The 24558-nt window shown below is 32.8% G+C and overlaps 2 protein-coding genes across 2 annotated transcripts in view; both read left to right on the top strand.

Annotated features, from left to right (window-relative positions):
* Window positions 1–24558, top strand: part of LOC139501253 (uncharacterized) — a 599145-nt gene that overhangs the window by 146684 nt on the left and 427903 nt on the right. The gene's annotated exons all lie outside the window — the stretch shown is intronic.
* LOC139500299 (uncharacterized) overlaps window positions 1–24558 on the top strand; it is a 221066-nt gene that overhangs the window by 32721 nt on the left and 163787 nt on the right. Inside the window, exons 28-44 of the mRNA XM_071289042.1 lie at window positions 550–720; window positions 3525–3777; window positions 4125–4288; window positions 4707–4886; window positions 5370–5622; window positions 6305–6468; window positions 7069–7248; window positions 7636–7894; window positions 8666–8826; window positions 9196–9360; window positions 9702–9963; window positions 10712–10875; window positions 11155–11331; window positions 16063–16315; window positions 23120–23283; window positions 23528–23674; window positions 24045–24300. Coding sequence (XP_071145143.1) covers window positions 550–720; window positions 3525–3777; window positions 4125–4288; window positions 4707–4886; window positions 5370–5622; window positions 6305–6468; window positions 7069–7248; window positions 7636–7894; window positions 8666–8826; window positions 9196–9360; window positions 9702–9963; window positions 10712–10875; window positions 11155–11331; window positions 16063–16315; window positions 23120–23283; window positions 23528–23674; window positions 24045–24300 — 3373 coding nt within the window. The remainder of the gene's footprint in view (window positions 1–549; window positions 721–3524; window positions 3778–4124; window positions 4289–4706; window positions 4887–5369; window positions 5623–6304; window positions 6469–7068; window positions 7249–7635; window positions 7895–8665; window positions 8827–9195; window positions 9361–9701; window positions 9964–10711; window positions 10876–11154; window positions 11332–16062; window positions 16316–23119; window positions 23284–23527; window positions 23675–24044; window positions 24301–24558) is intronic.

Raw genomic sequence — 24558 nt, 5'->3', positions numbered from 1 at the left:
AAAACTTACTTGTCTAGTTCCGATTTGTGGGGGGAATAAAAAGATCGCTATCATATTTATTTAAGATATATTGAACCATTTATTTTTATTATATAGTTAAAACTACCTAAGAATAATAAAGGGCTTCATCAAAACACAGAAAACAGCTGTACTTCCACTCCTTGAGAGGAGCCATTTTGAAACCCCACATGACCTCAAAACGTGTTTCCGGTTCTAATTTTAGAAAATGAAATTTTCTAATTTGATTTATTTACCTTCACGATGTTTTTAATGCTGTTGAAGAACTGAAATAATATCCTCAGATATTGTAGATTTTAATTGAAACATTGATTTCAACTGTTAAGAACGGCAAATAGCGTAAAATTGCGGCTTTTATTGGGACAATATTTATGTATCATGAAAGATACACTCGCCCTGCGCATCGTGTATCCTCAAGGATACATCCGCCCTGCGCATTGTGTATCCTCAAGGATACACTCGCAGCGAAAGGGTTAATACTGAAATACACTTCTTCAAATATTAAAACATTGTTATTTTGATTTTTTAAAGATTTTTCCCTTACAAACTGGCTAGAAAAACAGGATATATCAATTGGGAAAGAATTGCCACAGTTTGCAGTGGATCTTTTATATCATCAGCTAGGAATATCAGGATATCTACAAGATCCAGCTTGTTCAAAGTCAATGTATAACAGTAACAGTCTAGGATGGGATACATCAGGTTTGTATACTGAGTGCCAATTGTTAAGCAACACATATTATTCTATTTCTTTCTATTTGAATAAACATACAAAATAGTTTTGGCTGGCGTTCCGAAAAAACAGTGTTCTTGCATCATCTTCTGGTCAGTCCATTTTCTTTTAACCTAAAACTGTTATGTACAAACTAGCTAACTAGACATATCAATCTCTCTAGCAAAATTTCTCATTCTTGTACATATTTTCTTGAAATTGCTTTCTTCAAATGAAATTTATTCAGAAACTATTAAAAAAATTCTTATTTGTGGAAATAAGAGTTACCTTGGTTAAGCTATCTTTCAGTTTTTTCGTCTATATGTGCTTAAACTTGCATCAGTACTATTTGAGCAATTTCTTTTTCATCGGTAATCTTTTTATGCCCCACCTACAATAGTAGAGGGGCATTATGTTTTCTGGTCTGTGCATCTGTTGTCCATCCATTTGTTTGTCCGTTCGTCATACTGTCCGTTCGTTCGTCTGTCCTGCTTCAGGTTAAAGTTTTTGGTTAAATGTAGTTTTTGATGATGCTGCAGTCCAATCAACTTGAAACTTAGTACACATGTTCCTTATGATATGATCTTTCTAATTTTAAAGCCAAATTAGACTTTTGACCCAAATTTCATGGTCCACTGAACATAGAAAAGGGAAGTGCCAGTTTCGGGCTAAAGTTTTTGGTCAATGTAGTTTTTGATGAAGTTGAAGTCCAATCAACTTGAAACTTAGTACACATGTCCCCTATGGTATGATCTTTCTAATTTTAAAGCCTAATTAGATTTTTATACCCCCGCTTTAAAAAAGGGGGGGTATACTGTTTTACCTCCGTCTGTCAGTCCGTCCGTCCGTCAGTCAGTCCGTCAGTCAGTCCGTCCCATGAAACTTTCGTCACATTTTTCTCAGGAACTACACATTCACCCTTTCTGTAATTTGGTATCAACATTTATATATGTCAGCCATACCGTGTGATGCGTTTTCAGATTCATCACTTGACAACTTCCTGTTTACCGAACACTTGTCTGATTTTACACATGATAGCCAAGTTGAAAATTTTCGTCACATTTTTCTCAGGAACTACAATACAAGGATTTCTGAAATTTGGTTTCAGGATTTATATAAGTCAGCTATACCGTGTGATGCGTTTTCAGATTCATCACTCGACAACTTCCTGTTTACCGAACACTTGTATGATTTTACACATGATAGCCAAGTTGAAAATTTTCGTCACATTTTTCTCAGGAACTACAATACAAGGATTTCTGAAATTTGGTTTCAGGATTTATATAAGTCAGCTATACCGTGTGATGCGTTTTCAGATTCATCACTCCACTACTTCCTGTTTACCGAACACTTGTATGATTTTACACATGATAACCAAGTTAAAAATTTTCGTCACATTTTTCTCAGGAACTACAATACAAGGATTTCTGAAATTTGGTTTCAGGATTTTTATAAGTCAGCTATACCGTGTGATGCTTTCTCAGATTCATCACTCCACTACTTCCTGTTTACCGAACACTTGCATATTTTTACACTATTAATATTATCCACTTGCGGCGGGGGTATCATCAGTGAGCAGTAGCTCGCAGTTTCACTTGTTTACCCAATTTTACGGTCCATTGAACATGGAAAATGATATTGCAAGTGGGGCAGCCGTGTACTTTGGACACATTCTTGTTTTTTAATCTCCAATTTAAATTGTATTAATAATATGTCCCAAAAAATGTTTGACAGAATGCTAGCTAGGCTGATGGACTTTAGCAAATTTTAGAGCATTGTCAATTATAGTACTGAACCATTCAAAATAATGACACAATTTCAAATCGACATTTACTGACCATAACAGAAAGCAGTTATAATATGAATAAAAGAAATGTGGGTATACCTCAAATGGACAAAATTTGTATAGAATTCAACATATACTGTAAATTCAGAAATTATTGCGTGCATTTATTATTGCGATTTTGTCATTTTAGACTTGAATGCGATTTTAATTATTACGATTTTGAGAAAAATCCTGTTTAATTCATATAAAACATTTCAAAATGCGAGTTTAAATTATTGCGTTTACAACTCTGACGCATTTTTCGCAATAATAAAAACCTCGCAATAATTTCTGAATTTACAGTAGTCTTTATTGATACACAAGTGTCCATACAATTTTATAGTCATGTACATATACATTCCTTTGCTGCCAGGGCAATCTAATCAAGGGGACATAGAAATACCAGGAATGAGTCTGGTCTTATAAGCTTTCTCGCATATAAAATTCTTGCTAGGCTATTGAAGATTTATATTAATAATGTCTTGAAGGAGTTTGAAAATCAATGTGGATCAACCTTTTTAATGGGAATTATGTTCCTTCGAAATTTAACTTGCATTGAACATTGCTATGTAAGCACTGTTACACCTACCTTTCTTGTTGTGTTTTATGAAATTGATATTAAAGGTGTATATCCGCCAGGTCTGTGAATGGTTAAAGAATTGGTGTTGATCACATTTTTTACTGGAGTTATGCCCTTTTAGAAATAGAAATATTATGAAAATAACATTATTTTTAATCTCATGCCATTCCTTGTAGGATATTTAAGAAAAATCTTTAAAAGATACCCCCTAAAAAAAATTGGGGAATTATTAACCTTATAAAAGATAGAATATGTGCATAGGTGAGGAACATTAAAATACTTTTCTTTAATTGCTTTATAAGAATTGCAATAAAAATATTATCCCATAAGCAGAAACTGTGCAACTTTCATTAGACAAAAGTTTTAAAGACATAATTGTTCTATTTCAGCTTGTTCAGCAGATATTCCAGTAGCAGCATTACCAGTGTACGCACGTTGTCGCTTACCAAGTTACTGTACAGGTATACAATGTTGTGTTGATGTTCCTATTCTCAAGAGAACTTTTGAAACACACGTATTATTAGATGCTTGTGCCTACAAACTCAGTATTGGAATTGAGAAACTTGTTATCAACCAATCTTTGTTTGATTACACTTTCAATACATGGAAAACTGTATCACTGGGAAATATGATCAGACTTGAGTAAGTTTATAAGAAATTAATTTTATTTAATTACAAATTTATCAAGTTGGGAAAGATGGAAACGGGATGGACAAGACTGAGGAATACCAGAAAAATAATGTAATTCTTGATAATAAAGGGATGGACAGTTTTATTGATGGTCCTCATCTTGATGCTCAACTTTCCTTAATTTAAAGAATAAATGTTTTATTTTTTTTAATTAAAAAAGTTTGATTTTTTTTTACTTTAAAACTTATTCCATAAATCTGATGTGAAAGTACAATCTATACCAAATAATATGTCGTGACAATGCTTAAAAGTTTTTTACTTTCATGACAAATATTTTGATAACATTTTGAAAAATTTAGATTCAGGTTAGAAGAAATAACAGTTGAGAAGATCTTCCTGTTTGATGTAAAGATCAGTGTATGTTTTGAGACGTATGGAGACTGTAGATACACATTTGACATTTTGAACAGTGTAAGGATACCAAAACTACTTTGTTCATGGTCTAATGACTTTGTTATTCCAGGTCAGTGTATATCCTAAAATATATATTTTTTAGCTGTATTTGAGTTGATTTTATCACAACTCTGTTATATCCCTTTGTTTACAGTAGAAAGTACTTTGAGGTTGCCATGTGATCTCAAATTGACACAAATTTCTAACATTATTGTATTATATGTTTGTCCATCTGTAGGCACTTTATATTTCGTTGGTCATATTTTACTGATTTGTGCATAGTTTATGATTTGGATGGCTGTATATACAAAGATAAATTGTAATGAAGAAATCACTAGCTTGTATGAGTCAAAATAAAATGTGTTTCTTAGATTGTTTGTACTGTTAAGTTGCTGTCTCGTTTACATTTCTCCTATTCATATATGGTAAGAATTAGAAATACTGTCCCCCATCTCGAGTTTTTTAAACAGAATTTATTTGTATTTCAGGATTCCAAATAAGTAATTGGATGGGTGATAAAGGACTTCTTACTTCCCTATCACAGTTACCCTCAGTCCTGGCATCACAGCTCATGGAAGATCTAAATTTAGCCAGTTATCTGTGGAATCCATCATGTGACCAGTCTAGTACTAAATACAAAACTGATAGTAGCAATGGATGGAATTCAGGTATTACAGTGTAACCTGTGTTATCCAACACACTCAGCATGCTCAGGGAGACCAAACGAAAATGTCAGCTGAAGCAGAATGTTGGATAATGCAGGGTTTTTTTTGCAAGGAAAGGCATATTTTGGGACCATGAAATGGGTTGGTTAAAACAGGATATTGGAATACTCCGGTGTCAGATTAGACTGGTTACACTGAATTCAATAAAAAAGAATAGAATAAGCAATTTGTATAAATAGAGGGAGAAAAAAATCAGAATTTCCTGGGAAAAAAATGTAATTTCTGTATGCACACATTTGAAAGATAAGTATATATCATAGAATGATGTGGCCTTATTATAGGTTTATATTTTTTTTTAATTATTTCATTATATATCTGCTTATGTCTTAATTTTGATTTCTTGAAACCAAGTTGAAATACTTGCTATGATGTGTTATGAATTGTAAAGTAATGTCTTGAGAATTATTTCAACACTATTTATTTTAGAATGCACATCAGAGGTGAACCTTCCTAACCTACCAGATTCCATATCATGCTACTTAGATGACACTTGTAATGGATTAAGCTGTTGTGCACACATTGGATTTATCAATAGAAATATCAACTTTTTCCTTACAATAGATCCTTGCAGTTATACATTTAAAATTGGCATCGAAAAGTTTCAATATGAATTTTTTCTAATGGATTTTGAATTTGGAATCCAAAAAGAATTTCATATTGGACAAGTAGTTGAAATAAGGTAAGTGAGCAAATATTTTATCAATTATTAAATTGGGGGCCAGCTAAAGACCTCCTCCGGGTGCTGATTTATTTTCGCTGTGTTGAAGACCCATTGGTAGCCTTTGGCCTTTTTCATACTATTTGGTCAGACATCAGCGAGTTAGTAGTATTTGTAATGCATGTGCAAAAAGAAATGATTTTACCCACTCTCTAAAAGTGGGGTTTATATTACAATCTGGTTGTTCTTCTGTCCGTCTTTTCCATCATTCATTCATCCAAACATTTCTTCAAAATACTGAACAGAACAATTTTCCTATTTGGTCTGCAGCCTTAAAATGTTGAGCTAATGAGTTGTAATTTGTGAGCACTTTTGGTATCCACCAGACATTCACTTCCCGCTGATTTTAGATACTTAAGACAGAGAGTGAGAATTATTACATATCAAGACAACAGACTCGTTCTTGCAATCATTTCAAATGTTTTTTTTTTGTGGCCTAATTTATAGTACAATGTCAGTTATTAATTGATAAACGTTGTGGTACTGGTTTTTGAATTGAAAATAACATTTTATGTCGACAGAAAATAGGGTTGATTAACAAGAATATGCAGTGAGTAATTTTATGCAAAAGATAAAATGCAAGTTTATTTTTGAACTTACATGATATGAAACAAGAAATAAATGTTTAATTGTTTTTTTACAGTTACAAAATTACAAACTTCAAAGGTTTATCTGCATACTACATAGATCTGGATTTTAAAGTTTGTTTTAATGATGGAGGACCTTGTGCTTTTCAAACAACAATATTTTCTAAAACTGAATTGCCTAAAATACACTGTGGCCTGTCAAAGGGATTTCTGAATAAAAGTAAGTTATATCAAGATAATGTTCTTTTGGTTGATTTCTTATTGCTGAACATCCAGCGGTCAAAATGTTTAAAAAATATTTAGAATAAGGAGTGATTGCATCCTGTGTTTGTAAAGTAACCATTGTAAGTGTTTATGCTTTTACAATATCAGACATTAAAATAATTGACTCTTGAAAAAGTTATTGCCCTAAAATACCAGTTACTACCTTTTTGGTGTTTTTTTGACAACAAATTCTTGACAGAAACTTTAAACAAATATATATGTTTATCAATAAAAGATCAACATCAAAAAGATGTTTGTCATGAACTATATTTAGAGGTAATATTTAACTCTACAATGTGTTAGGGTGTCTATTGTTGAAGATTCACAAAGACATTAAAGTGATCAACACAGGTTCTTTACAGAGGGGATTTAGGGGGAGGGGGGATGGTTGATTATATAGGGAAGCACTGAAGCGTGATGGGAGTGTCCCCCCTCTTAGGCAGTCAGCTATCTGTTGTCCCATTGTTCACTTTTCATTAAAAAAAACAACATTGCAATAATTTCTAAATTTAATGTATTGTATCACTGAGCCATCTGCAGATCCTTTTGTTTCCAGACTGGTCGATATCAGAATGGTACAGTAATATGAATATAGACTTATCTGAAAAATTGTCTACAAATGCTGTTTTGATGTTAATGGACACACTTGGTATAGCACCTTTTCTAAAGGAGAAACAATGCAGTAGACATGATCCAAGCTCTGTATTTGCTGCCCAGTACCAAGGTTGGAGCACAGGTAATACTGTAACTCATTACTATTTGTGGGCTTTCAAGTTTCTTGTATACTGTTTTAAAAGGAAAACCTTGAACTAAGATGTACAAGGTAGTAAGCATTTTTGTATGCATTTATCCAAGATAATACATTTTGTCCTTAATCCATTTAATGATTGATCTTAAGTACTGATAGTAGTATTATAAGCTTGAAAAATTTGGGTGAAATATTTGCAGAAAATTAAATCAATTGTATCATAAAATATGGCATAAATAAAATTATTGCTATACAATACTTGATATGTATCATTCTTGCATTTTGGTTTTGTTGTACCAACCACAAATCAGCTTATAATATGCAAATGTGAAAAAAAAGGGATTTTTACTGTTTGCATGTATTTTTTTCCTACAGATTGTAGATCAACATCCATTGTACTGCCTCACCTTGATACATCTGTTATAACATGTTACTTAGATGGCAGTTGTAACAATGTCCAGTGCTGTCTTGATGTGGACTTAATTGTCAGATCTTTATATTTCTTTGTTAACTTTGATCCCTGCAACTATGTTATAAAGTTTGGAATAGAGAGATTAGATATGGATATCTTGTTGGAAAGTTATCACTGGGGCCAATGGGAAGAAATGGATCTGTATGGAGTATTCAAGATAAAGTAAGGTTTATTTTCTTTTAACAATTTTTCATCTGAGGTCTTTAATTTGATTTTTGTTCAGTACAAGAGCTGACTTAATGCTTTCTTTTCCGGTATTTAAACTGACTTTGATTAGCTTTAAGAGGCGGATTTAGGGGGGCAGGGGGCCCGGGCCCCCCCCCCCTTTTGAGAAAAAAAATTGGTTGATTATATAGGGAATCACTGAAGCGTGATGGGAGCGGGCCCCCTCTTAGGCAGCAAATGGGCCCCCACTTATGAAAATTTCTAGATCCGCCACTGGCTTTTAACAGTTCTTCTTTTTCTATCTGAGGTCCTGACTTTGATACGTAGAAAATCTTTCCAAAGACTATAGAATTGGTGGTTTCTTAAAGCATTAGGTAGAACAGCTAAATTGATTGGGGATCTAGAATGTGTTTTGATCAGTTGAAATGTCTTTGTTTGAAGTTGTCAAGAAAATTACTATAACTAAGGTGCAATAATCTTATATCTGTTCTAAAAATATAAATGATGTCGTTGTTGAAGTCATCTCAAAATTTGAGTTATCTTTCTTTGTCTAAAATTGCTCTTAAATCAACTACAACCAATGCAATATTTAATTGTACCTCCCACTGATAAATTGAAGCAATCTTTACCGTTCCGTGCTTACAAGCACTTTGATTAATCTGAAAACAGGGAAATTAGATAGTGTTGGCACCCATTATGTTCTATAAGCACATATTCCTGTTTATTTCATATCAAACTTAAATTCTATATATTCTAATTTGTTTTTAGATATTTGATAGATGACTTTTATGCTGAACAACAATATGCTATTTCTATGATCATTGGGATATGTCTGGAATATAATGGACCTTGTCAAGAATTCCAGATTCTTGATAAAAATAGAGTACCAAAAACAGTCTGCAACTGGGATAAAGCATTTAAAATACCAGGTAAAATTTTTGAAGGAATTTGATCTATATGTATTTGTGAATGAATATGATTTTGAAAAAAAAATCTGTTAATACCAATCTTAATACTTTGAAGTTTCTTTTTTTAACAGGAGAATTAAAGAGCAAAAAAAAAAATACTAGATGAAGAAGAAAAACTAATTTACTGTTTTTGTGCACCACTTCTAAGTATTCCTGCTTAGCATTTCAGCAAAAAGTAGAAGGCAAAAAAAAATCAGACTTCTCTTTTAAGTTATGATAAATGCATTTTTTTGAAGTGTCAGATTTGTACAGAGATGCCAGACTCTTTTGTGTTTTGTTCGTGATGAAGTTATATGATTAAGAATTATCTATTTTCATGTTTATCTCCAGATTTTTCTATCTCTGAATACATGTCAGGAAAAGGACTGACTCAGCTTTATCAGATGGCGGTGTCAGAAGTCCTTGAGGCGCTTGGAGTTTCATCTTATTTGAAGTCTCCATCTTGTGACAGAAATGCAGCACCTTTTACAGTTTACAATAATGGATGGTCAAATGGTAGATTACTTTTGACTTTAAAAGTTTTCAGCAGTCGGTTCATAAAAAAAATTTTACGACTTAGATTGATTGTAAATATTCTGAATTGTTCATGACAAACGATCAAGGAAAGATTGAATTTATGTAGACAGTGGATATTGTTGTTTTAACAAACTATGCCTTTAGAAAATTTATTTTGTGAAATAATTAAGTTTTTTGTTCAACTATACTTGAGAGCGTAATTAGTACGCTCTCATCACATGAACACATTAACTTTGTATTGATATTCTTTTTATGTTACTTTAATATAGAAGGAGCTGTTTACATGTATTTAAACGTTTCCAATGTATGAAATTTTCCAGATTGTTCATCAAAAGCAAGTGTTGTGTTAGAAGAACCAATCTCTAATCATACATCCTGCTACATTCCTGACAAATGTACAGCTATATACTGCTGTACAGATATCCCACTGCTAAACATCACAGTGAATACTGTTGTTGATCTAGATATGTGTAACTATAAACTAACTGTTACAATGGAGGAAGTTACATTGGAATATACCTTAGTTGATTATGAATATGGATCGAAGAAGAAATTTTCACTGTATGGATTTCTTGATTTGAGGTAAATATAGCAATAAGATATATAGACAAAAAGATGACCCACTTTTAGTATCATAATTTTTAAAATAAATATAAATAGATTGAAGAAGCGTAAGTATACATGTTTGTTATTTATTTATTGTTTTGTCATAAATAGGGCTGTTTAGCATTTTATTTGAGTTATTTCATGCTTTTGTCATTTCTTGGTGTTTGTGTCTCACTATACAGTATGGCTTTTGCTTGTTATTAAAGGCATGACATTGCGGTGACCATTGCTTGCTTTAAAATCTGCTTCATTTGGACTCATTGGCAATAATACCACATCCTCTTATATTATGCCCTATTTATGGGCATTATGTTTTCTGGTCTGTGCATCCGTTTGTCTGTCTGCTTCGCTTCAGGTTAAAGTTTTTGGTCAAGGTAGTTTTTGATGATGTTGAAATCCAATCAACTAGAAACTTAGTACACATGTTTCCTATGCTATGATCTTTCCAATTTCAATGCCATATTATTATATTTATCTTTTACCCAAATTTCACAGTCCACTGAACATAGAAAATGATAGTGCGAGTGGGGCATCCGTGTACTTTGTACACATCCTTGTTTAATCTATAAAATAAATGAGGAAAGTGAAATAAATACTGCATCATTTTGTCATTCAAAAAAACTTCCTACAACTAATTTTAAAAATGCAGATGATTGTGAATTTTGCAAGTTCATTTTCCTTTTGTATAATTTCTGTATGTATGTGTATGTTACTTTTTTTTCAGTTTTATAATAGATGATCTGACCAGTGATGGTGTAGTTGTATTCAGCGTAAATGTTTCTGTATGTTTAGAATCAGCTGCTACTTGTGAAATTGATCAAATATTAATGAAAGATGTTCGACTTCCTAAACCTGCCTGTAACTTGAATGCTGGATTTATAATGCCAAGTGAGATATGTTTTATAAATTATTTATGTAATAATTTTTAACCTTTTGTAATAATTTAACATTTATGCTTCTTATGTTTATGCACTATGTTTATACACAAAAGTTATATCTCTCTTAAATTTAGATTTTGATAAATTTATCCTTAACTGATGGTAACATCTGAGTTACCTGAAAAGTTTTTTGTTTTTTTTAATGCACATAATATATTTAAGTGTTTTGTTTCTTTCCTTTTCTTTTCTTTAGAACTTCATGTAATACTCCTTTTCTGTGTTATTATAGATTTCTCACTGACCGAGTTCATTTCACAGAAGGGAGTAAGTTTTAATGGTATACAACTTTCTTCATACAAAACATCAGTGCTTCTTCATGAACTTGGTGTTGCCCCATTTCTACTGGAGAATCAGTGTGATATCGACAACTTACCTTATTTACCAAGAAAGAAAGGATGGAACATAGGTTGGTATTTTTAGGCAGTTAAGCTGCCTTATGCGAGCACCCTAGATTTGTTCTACCCAATAAATGCTGAAATACGTGCCATTGTTATTATCTAGCTGAATAGTATGTTATTTATAACTAATTGAACAGTTTTTTTTATACTTTTAATTCTGGATTACAAAAAATATGACCAGAAAAACCTTAAATAATCGGTGATTTATCCAAAAGTTTTGAAGTTGCACGTAGGAAGTAGAGCACATTAGGAATCCTTATGTAGTTTATCCCCTGAGCTTTTGGCTAAGATGTCAAAGAACAAATGTATGAAATATTTAATCGCCGAAAATTTCTAAAGACAGGTAGTTTAGATTTCCCAAATGGCAAAAGTCGTAGGAATATTGTTTGTCATCAATACGTAGTCAACTAGGTCAGTAGTCTATTAAAATTCATACTGTTGGCAGCAATTTTAAATTAGAAGACGAAATTTCCGTATCTTTTCAATATGTAAACAGGGGTTCGAGGTGATCGGTGATCCGAGGTCCGCGACCTTCCACTTTTGCAGTCGGACTTTCGACTTGGTTACTAACTACGCCCGACATGCCACTTGAAAGAAAATAATAAATAACTTTGCAAACCTTTTTACAAAAGTCTCCAAATAAACGATCTCAAAACTTATTTTCATCATTATTATTCATGACAGCGATGTTCATTTTGTTCAACCGCTAGCTTTATATAGAAAATCGCTGACAAATAATGTGTAAATTCGAGTAAAATCGTATCTGACTGACAAAAACAACATTGAAACCAAATGGATGCCAATTACAATATTGAATCTGATTCCAGAAGCGAATAAGAGTAATTCCGGATTTGGCGATCAACTAAAAAAATTCCATACAGGCGATAAAATACATCTATGCATGGTAAATAAATATAAACACAAGAATTGAAAACCGAAAGATATATGTTAAAGAAAGAAAAAGCAGAAAATATTTTGTACAGAAACTCAAAATTACTTTTTGACAAATTTTAATGTCAAAATCCAATAGAATGTGACAGCTGGGACAGAGACATATATACATGTGTATATATGTCCCTGCCTGGGAACAGTATATCTTACAATAAATATGTTCCTGGTGACAGTATAAATTTTCTTTATCAGTGATAAATGTTGATAATGCATGTGAGATGCTTTTAAAGTCTAGACATATTCCTGCAATTTCAATGGGTATTTTTTTCTCAATTTTGAAGGGTCATTTAAAATAGCTGGAAGTTTCTTACTTTATTTTCACAAATAGTGCAACTAGATTATATGATACCTGAATGTAAGCAAATCATATGATATATAGGTGGAGTCCTTTAGGTCACTCTACCCCCTCCTGTTTGATAACTTTGTAACGGATGAGATCCCCACCCCTCAAACATATACATTAATGTATGGGACTATATTACTAAACAAATGAAATAGAGGGGAAGTCCCTAGGGTGACCACCCCTCCTGTTTTAGAGCTTGGAAACAGTCCAGATCCCCACCCTTAAACCATATATATTCATGTATGAGACAATATAAATAATCAAATGAAATACTGGGGGAGTCCCTTGGGTCACCCCTCCCCTCCTGTTTGTGAACTTTGAAAAGGTCAAGATCCCCACCCCTCAACCATATATATTCATGTATGGGACAATATAATAAATCGAGTGTAATATAGGGGCAGTCACCCCACCAGAGGCGGATATAGGAAAGCCCCCCTTTTCTGAAAAAATTTGGTTGCTTATATAGGGAATCACTGGAGCGGGCCCCCACTTACGTCCGTCTGTGGGCCCCCACTTGTGAAATTTCTGGATCCGCCACTGCCCACCCCTCCTTTTTGAGAACTTGGAAACGGTCGAGATCCCCACCCCTAAACCATATACATTCTTGTATGGGACAATACATAACAAATCAAATGAGAGGAGGGATAGGACCTTTATCGGGGCTCGGGATTTCGGGATCAGGGAATTCATTTTTCGAATTTCGGGACCTCAGGATTTCGTATTTTTAAGCCTGGGATTTCGGGATTTTGGTGTTTTTAAGCCCAGGATTTCGCAGGATCAGGACCCCTCCTACCCCCTCTCATATGAAATATAGGTGGAGACTCCGAGTTCATGGGGCTACTCTACCCCTTCCTGTTTGAGAATTTGAAAATTGTCGAGACCCCAACCATAAACCATATATATTCATGTATGAAACAATATAACAAATCAAATGAATTATAAAGGGAGTCCCTAGGGTCACTGTACACCCTCCTGTTTGAGAATTTGGAATCAGTCTAGATCCTCACCCTTTAACCATATATATATATACTCATGTATGGGACTATTAAAAATCAAATTAGATATGGGGGAGTCCCTGTGGTCACCCCAACGCTCCTGATTGAAAATTTGGAAACAGTTGAGATCCCCACCTCTAAATCAAATAAAATATAGGGAAGTCGCTGCGGTCACCCCACCCCGGCTGTTTGTGAACTTGTAAACAGTCGAGATTCCCACCTTTTAATTAAACCATATATATTCATGTATGAAACAATATAACAAATCAAATGAATTATAAAGGGAGTCCCTAGGGTCACTGTACACCCTCCTGTTTGAGAATTTGGAATCAGTCTAGATCCTCACCCTTTAACCATATATATATATACTCATGTATGGGACTATTAAAAATCAAATTAGATATGGGGGAGTCCCTGTGGTCACCCCAACTCTCCTGATTGAAAATTTGGAAACAGTTGAGATCCCCACCTCTAAATCAAATAAAATATAGGGAAGTCGCTGCGGTCACCCCACCCCGGCTGTTTGTGAACTTGTAAACAGTCGAGATTCCCACCTTTTAATTAAACCATATATATTCATGTATGGGACAAAAAAACTAATCAAATGAAATATAGGGAGAGTTCTTAGGGTCAACCTAACCCCTCCTGTTTGATAAATTGGAAACAGATGAGATCCCCACCCTCAACCATATATATTCATGTATTTGACAATATAACAAATCAAATGAAATATAGGGGAAGTCACTGGGGTCACCCCATCCCCTTTAAAAACTTGATAACGGTTAAGATCCCCACCCCTAAACCATATATATTCATGTATGGGACAATGGAAAAAATCAAATGAAATATAGGAGTAGTCACTAGGGTCACCCCACCCCTCTTGTGTGTGTTTTGAGAACTTGTAAAATATTGAGATACCAACCCATAAACCATATTCATTCCTGTTTGTCATTTCTAAAAGATTGAATGACATTCAAGGTCAATCTCATAGGTGTCACATATGCATATCACTTTGCTAGACTTAACCAATGTGTACTAGACCTTGCCCAATGTCAGGCTACCATGGGAATGAATAATTGTGGGAGCTTTATTTGGGAGACTGTAACAGCATTATATTACAATTATTTCATGTTTATTATAAAATTTTAGTGATGGAAAAAAGTGAGTAGGTTTAAAGAATTTACCTTAATTATATTGGGTCCTATAAAAATTTTCATTTTGATATGGCTCATTTTTAGGAAAACATATCAAGCCCAAGAATGTTTGACCAACTGTTTTATAATTGCCTGCCATTTTTTTCCAAAAATTACACAATGGATTTAGGGTGAAGGTGGGGGTCATTTACATTTACTATGGGCAGGTCAGTTAGACCCCACCTTTGATCCCTGTAGTATTCATTTGTCTGATTTGGGTCTCATAACTTTTGTACTGTAGAAAACAATCTCAGTTTTCTTTCAAGGGAATCAAGTCCATTCATACTTAAACAAGCTTGTACTATAGTTAACTTGAACTACTAACAGTCAACTAATACCAACGTTAACTATCAACTAGAACAACTGCAATCATTGGGAACTTGTACCACTACAGACTCATGACCATGAAAAACATATACTTGATATATGTGTTGCTTTTGAAAACCTTGATAGAATATGAATTTTTTTGCCTTAATGCTTAATTCATTAAATGAAAATACATGTACAATATACATGATATATGAATGTTTAATGTTTGTTCTTTTTTAAAAATCTTTAAAAAAAAATTGAAGCAACATTGCCACAGATTTCATAATTACGTTTGCCTTGGTTTTTGGTTAACTGCCTACAGCGCTTACAGTGCTTTGATTTATCATTACTATCTATTGCAATGAATCAATTAAAAAATTGAGATTTGAAATAGGGAATATGTCAAAGAGACAACTATCGGGTCAAAGATTCAACTATCGGGTCAAAGAGCAAAAAACAGCCAATGGCCTCCGATGGGTCTTCTAAGCTGCAAGAAAATCCCTCACCCAGAGACAGGCTCAGCTGGCCCATTAATAAAAATATGTTCTAGCTCAGTAAAAATGGACGTTATACTCAACTCCAAAACATATGAATGAACTAAAATTAAAAACATACAAGACTAACAAAAGGTCAGAGCTCCTGACTTTGTACAGTTGTAAAAATGCAGCAGGGTAAAACACGTTTTGTGAGAATGACAAATATTGAAATTTTGAATTAAACTGTAAAATTGAATTGATTTTTCTGATGCCTTTCTGTGGAATAAATATTCTTGCACTCACATCTGTGTGTTATATATTTACAGAACTCTTTCAAGATTTACCTTAAGATTATAAAAGTAACATAATTTGATTTCAAAGATGACACATGCACTTATTACAGTTTCTGTATTATTTAACAATTATTTATAAAAAATAAATGATTAATTCTTATTTTTTTGTTTGTTCGAAGGCTGTCAGAAAGAAATAACAATGGTAGAGCTGGACAAGTCTACTGCATGTCATCTCTACGACTACTGTACTGGAATAACCTGCTGTACAACTGTTGAAATGATTGGCAGATCTATTAATACATATCTTACACTGGATCCCTGTAACAAAAGGATGAGCATAGGGATAGAAAAGTTTACTGTTAACATCAGTCTCTTTGATTATGACTATGACAAACAGGAACATATCAAACTGTTTGGACTTGTGGGACTAGAGTGAGTTTGTATAATTAAAAGTTAACCTAAAGTACAAGTTTTGTCTATGACATCTTCAAAACTGCTTTAGATAAAGAAAATAATACAGGGGCAGACATCGTTCAAAGTTGATCGATCTACCTACTGTCTATTCACATCAAAGCTCTCAGTCGTATAATAGTTGTGGCCCTCAACTGAAGAACTTTACCATATGTTTTACATTTTTGCCTGTCTATGGAAAAACTAATTGATAAAAAAAAAAAAAAGCAAAAAGATTTTCAAAAGAGTCAACATGACTTGCATCATTATTGTGATAGCAACTTCAGTATACAATAACCCAAAGATATCGAGGTCTGTCAGTCAACCTTACCCACTATCAAGCTTCATAAAAAAAACTGACTTAGTATCAGTATTTAAAATTCATCATAGAACTGCTTTCAACATTATATTTCTTAAATGAAGACAACCAGGAAAAGTTGATACAGAGTTTTATTAACCAACTAAGTACATTATTGCCAAAAATGACTGTTTATTAAAAATTACATATTTTCTGTAATGGCCCTGTTTTTTTCTGTAATGGCCCTGTATTAATGCCCAGTTTGTCTGTATTAAGCTCAGTTAGGGTTTTTAATAAAGTTAATAAATTAAGTTGTAAAGAGCATAATACCTTTTTGTATTTTATTTAATTTAGTAACCAGCAACCAACATTAAAGAACCATATAAAGGGCCGGATCACTGTTCATCCTGTTTTTCAACACATAACTTCTTTCAACTTAATATCTTGGATATTTGGTATATTTAAAGCTTTATCATGGTGAAGTTCAAATTATTATTTTTCAAACTAAACTATAATTAAAAAAGGAGGAGAGTACATCAAGTTGGCAGCAACACATACACTTTTGTTCAGTTGGTTAATAAACGTATTAAGAAATGGGTGTTTTTATAATGACCCTGTTATATGTCCTCGTTCCAAGTAATAATGGCCTCAGATGTCTGTAATGGCCCTCGGCGTTGCCTCGGGCCATTACAGACTTCCTCAACCATTAGTACAGACCTTGGCCATATAACAGGGCCATTATAAAAACACCCATTCATTAATACTATAATATTGCACTCTTATTTTGCTTTGTCAATATTTGATTTTTGTGTTTTTGTGTTTTAACGCCACTTTGAAGCAACACTTTGGGCTATTTTGTGGTGGCCATGCTAGTTTTTGTTGGTGGAGGAAGTCTGAGGGCTCACAACCTCAGTGTTGACTGGCTAGTGATTACAGTAGTAACTACTTAGACAATTCGGCCACCAAGGCCCCTGGCATTGTCAATATGATATTCAGATGCGTTATAATGTTCCTTCATCCAAGCATATCTTGGATGTGCAGGATGAAGGTCATTCTTAGAATATGAGCCTGAGGCTCGAAAGTAATGAATTAGCTTAACTTCTCTATGAGGGGTGAAGCTTACATATAATATCTCTGTTTAAAGAAACAAACTATACCCATAGCTGGCCAGTGACCTTGACCCTAGTATATAAGCACCTGTTCCATAATAACTTGTCATAATTTAAAGCAAGTTTGTGTCGACCAAATATAAAACCCAGTGGAAAAGGGTGGGTCTGACTGATAATCCCTAGGGTGGGAATTAATTACTTTCGAGCCTCAGGCTCATATTCTAAGAATGACCTTCATCCTGCACATCCAAGATATGCTTGGATGAAGGAACATTCTTATTCATATTTCGCCTTCGGTCTCAAGTAATGAATTAGCTTGTTTAAAGTGTAGACACAAACTAAAAACAATTTTTATATAAATGCCAACATTTAATAAAGGATAAAAATCACAATCACAGTAACTACAACTGAAGAAAAGCGTTTTAGTACTGATATTATTCACTTTCCTGTTATAGAACTTGTAAAAGATTTGATCATATGTCCAAACAAAACTGTTGCCATAATGTCCTTAATAGAACATTCTGAAGCTAAATGCACCTATGAAGAGGTTCCTCTAAATGAGTTAACCTTAAAACCTCGGATAAAATTAGAACTCTCTCTAACTATCTAAACTTTACGAAAAGACTTAGATGAATTCTCTCACCTATTTTGTACACAAAACATGATAAATCATTGTCTTAACAACACAAAGTTTTGGTTTATCAAAACCTTTGATCACCTCGTTAGGTAAACTAACTAACAGATCTAGTATTTTTCAAAAACTCATGTATATGAAAAAATAAAGTGCCATGTCTCTGAATGAAGAAACATAGAATGTAAATCTACAGCTGATAAAGATAGTACTTTAAGGCAGCTGTAGTCAAGGCAAATAAAGACACAAGTATAAAAGACAGTCTTCAATGTTAAATTCTCCAATGAATATTAAGAACTTAAAAAAGATAGCACTAAATTCATCTCCCAAGTGAAAGAGTATCTAACTCTTCAATTGCAGATTCAGGTTTAAGCAACCTTCCACAAATACATGTAGTAAACAAACAAATTAAGTAACATCTATTTCTTAAAGGATAAAGTCTGTTTCAACATAGAACAAGGAAAATTCACATTAAACATGCTGAATATGAAAAGCTTGTGTTTTACAAAAAATTCAATAATCAATAACATCCTTTTTAGATGGTGATAAGGAATTGGTTCTCTTTGAACACACCAAATAATGAAATTTCTCAAAAAATATTGATAATGCTTGATTATAGATGCATGGTCTCCAAGATGAAGTGTAAATATATTTTACAAATGATTCTGAAATCTCCTGTTTATATTAAAGTGATTTCTGAGTATAAAACACACGTTTTTACCCTACTGCACAATCAACCCTTCAGATGTTGTTTCACTTATATTTTTTACAATATACAGTTGAATTAAGTCTCTTCCTGACAGAAAGACATTATCTTCAGTATGCAACATTGTTACTAATTTTTATGCTTAGCAGTTTAACTGGCAAATAAATTAAAATTGGTCTTAGCAAAGAAAACCAACTCTGAGCAGGCCAAAAAGGATAATCAAAAGAGCCTTCTGAACTTTATCACTAATAATTTTCTTTATAATTATCCCCAACAATGAAAAAGATGGGAAAATATAAGGTCTTAATTCTGACCATGAAAAATACAAACATCTCTGAAAGGAACTTGTTGGTCAAAAGACAACGAAGTAATTCTCTACAGATTTGAAAATGAAAACGTGATAACAACAAAACAAATATATCTTCTTTCAATTGCCATCCTTTTGAATCTGTAAATTTTTTAACCATATGATAAGCATCAAAATTTTCTTACCAGGAATATAAAGAGCTGTGATAAAAATGTTCTTTCTTGAACACCAAGCCCAAATAATGAAATATTTGTAGTAAGCATGTTAAGTGACAACGAGGTTTTACCTCCTATTGCATAATAAAAGCTACTGAAAATATATTTTCTGATTGTATAACTCTCTGTGACTAAAACTTTTTTCTCCAAAAGAAAAATATAGCCAACAATACTATGAAATCTATATGAAATGAGCGCATACTCTTAAAGAAGCTCCATTTACCAACAGAAACATTTTCTTCAAATTTGGATCCCAAATCCTTCTTATGAGGAATCTGGTCCAATCCAAAAACTTATTTGGATGGGTCTATAAATCAAATTTTTAATTTCTGATTTTAAAATGTTAAAAAAAAAAAAAAAAAAAAAATTTACCTACATGTATTGATGAAAATAAATACTGTAACAACTCTACAGTGTTTCAACATTATTTCTCGCCATGTTTCTGCAATGTAACATTCCCACAGATACTGCATTAAAAGCATTCGTCACAAAACCAATATATGATATAAATCATCTATAATACAGTTACACAATTCTATTTAAGAAGAATTTCCCAAGGGAGATAATATTACCATTTCTCATCTGTCAGAAAAAACTTAAATAGCTCAGTATCAATAATGAGACAAAGGAAAACAATGTGCTTCCAAGAAATGAGTACCAACTTCTCAAAATTTCTTCCGAAGCACAGCTTATCAAGCATTGTGCAAATGCTTGATAAGCTGTGCTTCTGTATTCACAAAACAATCATCTAAACTCTGATCCATAATAAAAGAATCATCAATGTATAAACTATAGCATGTATATACTTCAAGTGACATTATTTCATAAATACATAGACAGGTTTTAAAACCTTAGTAAAAACTCTTGATACAGAAGCCAATCCAAAACAAAAACATAAATATCATATCAATGTCTTTTCCACATGAATCAGGAAAATGTGATATAATCATAAATGAAACTTAAATATGCATCTGTGTGATCTATAGATGTTAGCTCTCTCTCTATATATATATAGATATTTATCCTAAAAATTTAATTCTAAACAAAAGATAAATGGTCCTGCTCCAAATGCTGATTAGCAACAAGCTAAGTATGTTTGAATTTATCAAATAGATACAGGCCTTGAAGACCAATCTTTCTTAGGAACTAAGAAAATATAGGAAATAAACTGATTTTCCATTGATCGATCAACCTCTTAAATAGCTCCCTTAGCTATCAATTTTTGGACTTCTGAAATTAATTCATCCTTATGAAAGGTGAAATGTATTTAATTCAAAAATGATGAACCTTGTGGTACATCATTAAAAATAATTTTATAACCATTTCTTATTAAATCTAATATCAATAGATCATTAGTAACATTTTCCAAATCATAATATTTAAGTTATCTATACTGTATATATAGCAACTGGTTGAGAAATGTGACCTCTTCGAGATTCCCTGTTCCCTTTTTGAAACCCTCTCCCTCTCAATGAAGGGAATTGCCTACTAGTATAGTCGCCCTGTTGACCAACAGAGCCTCTGCAGTTAAAAAAAATTGATATTGCCTTTCCCATAACAGCTGGGAGTAAATTAATTGCTAGACCTGGAACCTCTTCCAAGGAATCTAGAATTTGCTTCAGAATCTTTGTATAAACACTAAGTTTGCTTCATGCAATCATAACTAGAAACGTGATAAAGCAACTATCACAACAGAATTACAAATAAGTTTTATCATCTAAATATTTCTGAGCATCTCCTATGGGTCTAACCAGAAACCCATGGTCAAACAAACAAATAGAATTTTACAATAAAATCCTTGTACTATCAAGATCCAATGGCCCATTCTTACAACAAGAAATAGCCAACTCAACAATAGGGGTGATGATCAACCCCTTAATAAAGTATCTCTGGGTTTCCTGCATCTTTGAAACCACAGAGTGGGCCTGTCTAGGCAGTGCCATTTCGATTTTTTTTTTTTTTTTATTTATCCTCGACACACTAGGATTGTCACAGTTCTCAGTGTGATAGTATTACCTCTATGAACTTTATATTTTCCTGATTTTATATTTGCTGACATGGTAGTAATATTTACAATTTTGGGATTTTCAAAGCAAAATCATGATTAAACTGTTCAACAAACAGGATGAGATAATGGACCATTAATCTCACTAATAGAAGCCTTAAAGGCTTCTGAAAACCTTAATGCAGGATCAAAAGATGAATCAAATTCAACTCCGACTGGACTATCATCAGCCATGGCACAAACTCCAAAAGGAGGTACATACACAGTATCATTTCAGTAGTTCAGATCAAAATATAGAGTTAAATCTTCATTAAAGTAAGCCTCTAATGGCAAAAATCAAATATAGCAGCAGGTTTCTCTACAAACTCTGCTTGAGTTGAAGGCAGTAAAACTGTCACAAACCTCATGATTCATACAGGTTCTTTACTACATTAATAATAATGAGTCAATGTATCAATATACATGCCTATCTTAAAACTCAACAGCACTTTCGTGAGAAACATTCACAAATCAAGTAGATTTTGAAGCTATACAAGTAGCACTAGATTTAAAAACTTACTTTTTACAGGTTCTGTTGCTTTGTCAATTATTTCCAATTGCCATGCCATTATGATCTTTTATAAAACTACTAGGTTTTATAACTGTTTAAGAAGAGGATTTATTCAAAATACCTCTTGTTTTCCTATTAAATTTATCATCTTTAATTTCTAAAACATCATTCTAAACATCTTGCAAAAACAATACATTTGCATAAACAAATTCAGCCATTGTAATACAAAAATGTGTACCTGTGCAGGTAAAACACGTGTAAATTGTGAAGAGTACTCACGACCTTCAGGTGAATAGAAATACTTTTAAATATCTACCTGTTTAACAAACAGGAGTATGAATTAAGTAACAAATGTGCCGTACATCGTAGTGTACTAAGGCAAAAACTTAATGAATATATAAAATTGTCATACATCGTAGACAATAAAATATTTAATTAATTTCCATGAACACTTGTCATACATCGTAGACAAGAAATTTTTAAATTCATTTCCATCAACACTTGTCATACATCGTAGACAATTGAGGAAGTATTATTTCTAAATAACAAAATAACATTAGAACTTGTCGTACATCGTAGACAAGTTAATGTAACTTTAGTAACTCTCTCCCAAATTTAAGATAAAAATAAAATAACTAAAAAGAATTCAAGTGAAGTGTTCACTTCACCCCTCTAGAAAAATAATGACAAGTTATTATGGAACAGGTGCTTATATACTAGGGTCAAGGTCACTGGCCAGCTATGGGTATAGTTTGTTTCTTTAAACAGAGATATTATATGTAAGCTTCACCCCTCATAGAGAAGTTAAGCTAATTCATTACTTGAGACCGAAGGCGAAATATGAATAAGAATGATTTGCATATGCAACTTTAAAATTCATTGAATCCTGTCTGTTTTGTCTTTCATAAAATCATAATCTATTTAGAATAGATATTGTTGAATCATCATTCATACTTAATTTGCAGCTTACTGATAAAAGATTATCCAACAGAAAGACAGTATGAAGTGACATTAGATTTAAGTATTTGTTTTGAGTCCAGTTCACCTTGTATGTTATCAATACCAATTCTGAGGAATACCATTCTTCCGAAATCTATATGTGAATGGAAGAGTGATTTCATTGATCCAAGTGAGTATTAACCACATATTTTATTACACCAAGGAAAATTTTCTTCTCCATTGGAGTATGACCTTCCAAAACCATGCATGTACTCAAATATCTGAAGATTCACAAAACAGAAAAAAAATTTCATGTTGTAGGCTGGCGTGTATATAATCTTGCTATCTTAACTTTTCTTTTATTTAGCCTGTTTTTCGTGCATTTCAAAAAATGGTATCAGCAATGATAAAACATCATGATTTTTTTTATGCAGATTTTTCCTTCAACACGTTTTTGAATGAAAAGGGTTTATCCATAAACAGTGAACTTAGTACTAATGATATGAAAGATTTGATGGACACCCTCGGCATCACAGACTTTTTACAGAAGGACCAATGCACAACAGTTGGGTGGCTAAATGGTAAAATATAAAACTGTGTTGTGCTCCTTAATGTTATTTGAGTGGACACTTAATTAGATTTGGAATTGTAGTCCTCTTAGACAACTGGTTGTCAGTTAAACTGTAGTCAGAAGTTTTTATGTTGCATAATGTAAAGTTTTCTTATCAGTGAGATTTTTTTTTAGAATAATTTGTGATTGATGACCAATAAATACAAAAAGTCTTGCTTTGAAATATTGCTATGTGATAATAGTTATTTTATACTGTTGAAAACTTGTTAATCCTGTTTCAAATTGTTTTTGTTTGTCAACTAAAAAGGCCACAAAAATATGAATATTTATTGCAATTTATAAAAGATAACATTTCATTTTATTTGTTTGTGTATTTACAGAGTGTAATCAATCCATGACAGTCTTACCAAGTAACATACAACCAGTAGGCTGTCACATAGGTGATACATGTAATGCAGTGGACTGCTGTATAACACTGGAGAAGATAGGTCGTTCATTTGAAACTTTCATCAACATAGAGCCCTGTCTCTTCAAGCTGACTGTTGCCATTGAACAACTGCAGTTCAGTAAATGGTTGTTTGACTATGAATGGGGATATCCTGTCCAGGTCTGGTTGTTTGGATTCATCAGAATGGAGTATGTATTCTGTGTTTCCATATACTTATTAAAATTTTCCTTCCCTTTATGGTCAAAAAGAGATGTCAATATCTGACAGATATCTTCTGTATTGTTTTTGATGTGTATTTGCTGTTTTTGATACTTTTTTCAATGTAATATGAGGCATAATTGATCTTTGGCTGGTTGAAAAATGTTCATGTTAAACTTTTTGGATCATAGATTGCCACTAGGGTTTCCTCAAGCCTTTAGGCCTGAAATTCATATTTTTGTTTTGAC

Source organism: Mytilus edulis, chromosome 13 (genome assembly GCF_963676685.1).
Source record: "Mytilus edulis chromosome 13, xbMytEdul2.2, whole genome shotgun sequence".
Lineage (NCBI taxonomy): Eukaryota > Metazoa > Mollusca > Bivalvia > Mytilida > Mytilidae > Mytilus > Mytilus edulis.
The sequence above is the reverse complement of the archived record's forward strand: the minus strand, read 5'-3'. Positions and strand labels throughout refer to the sequence as shown.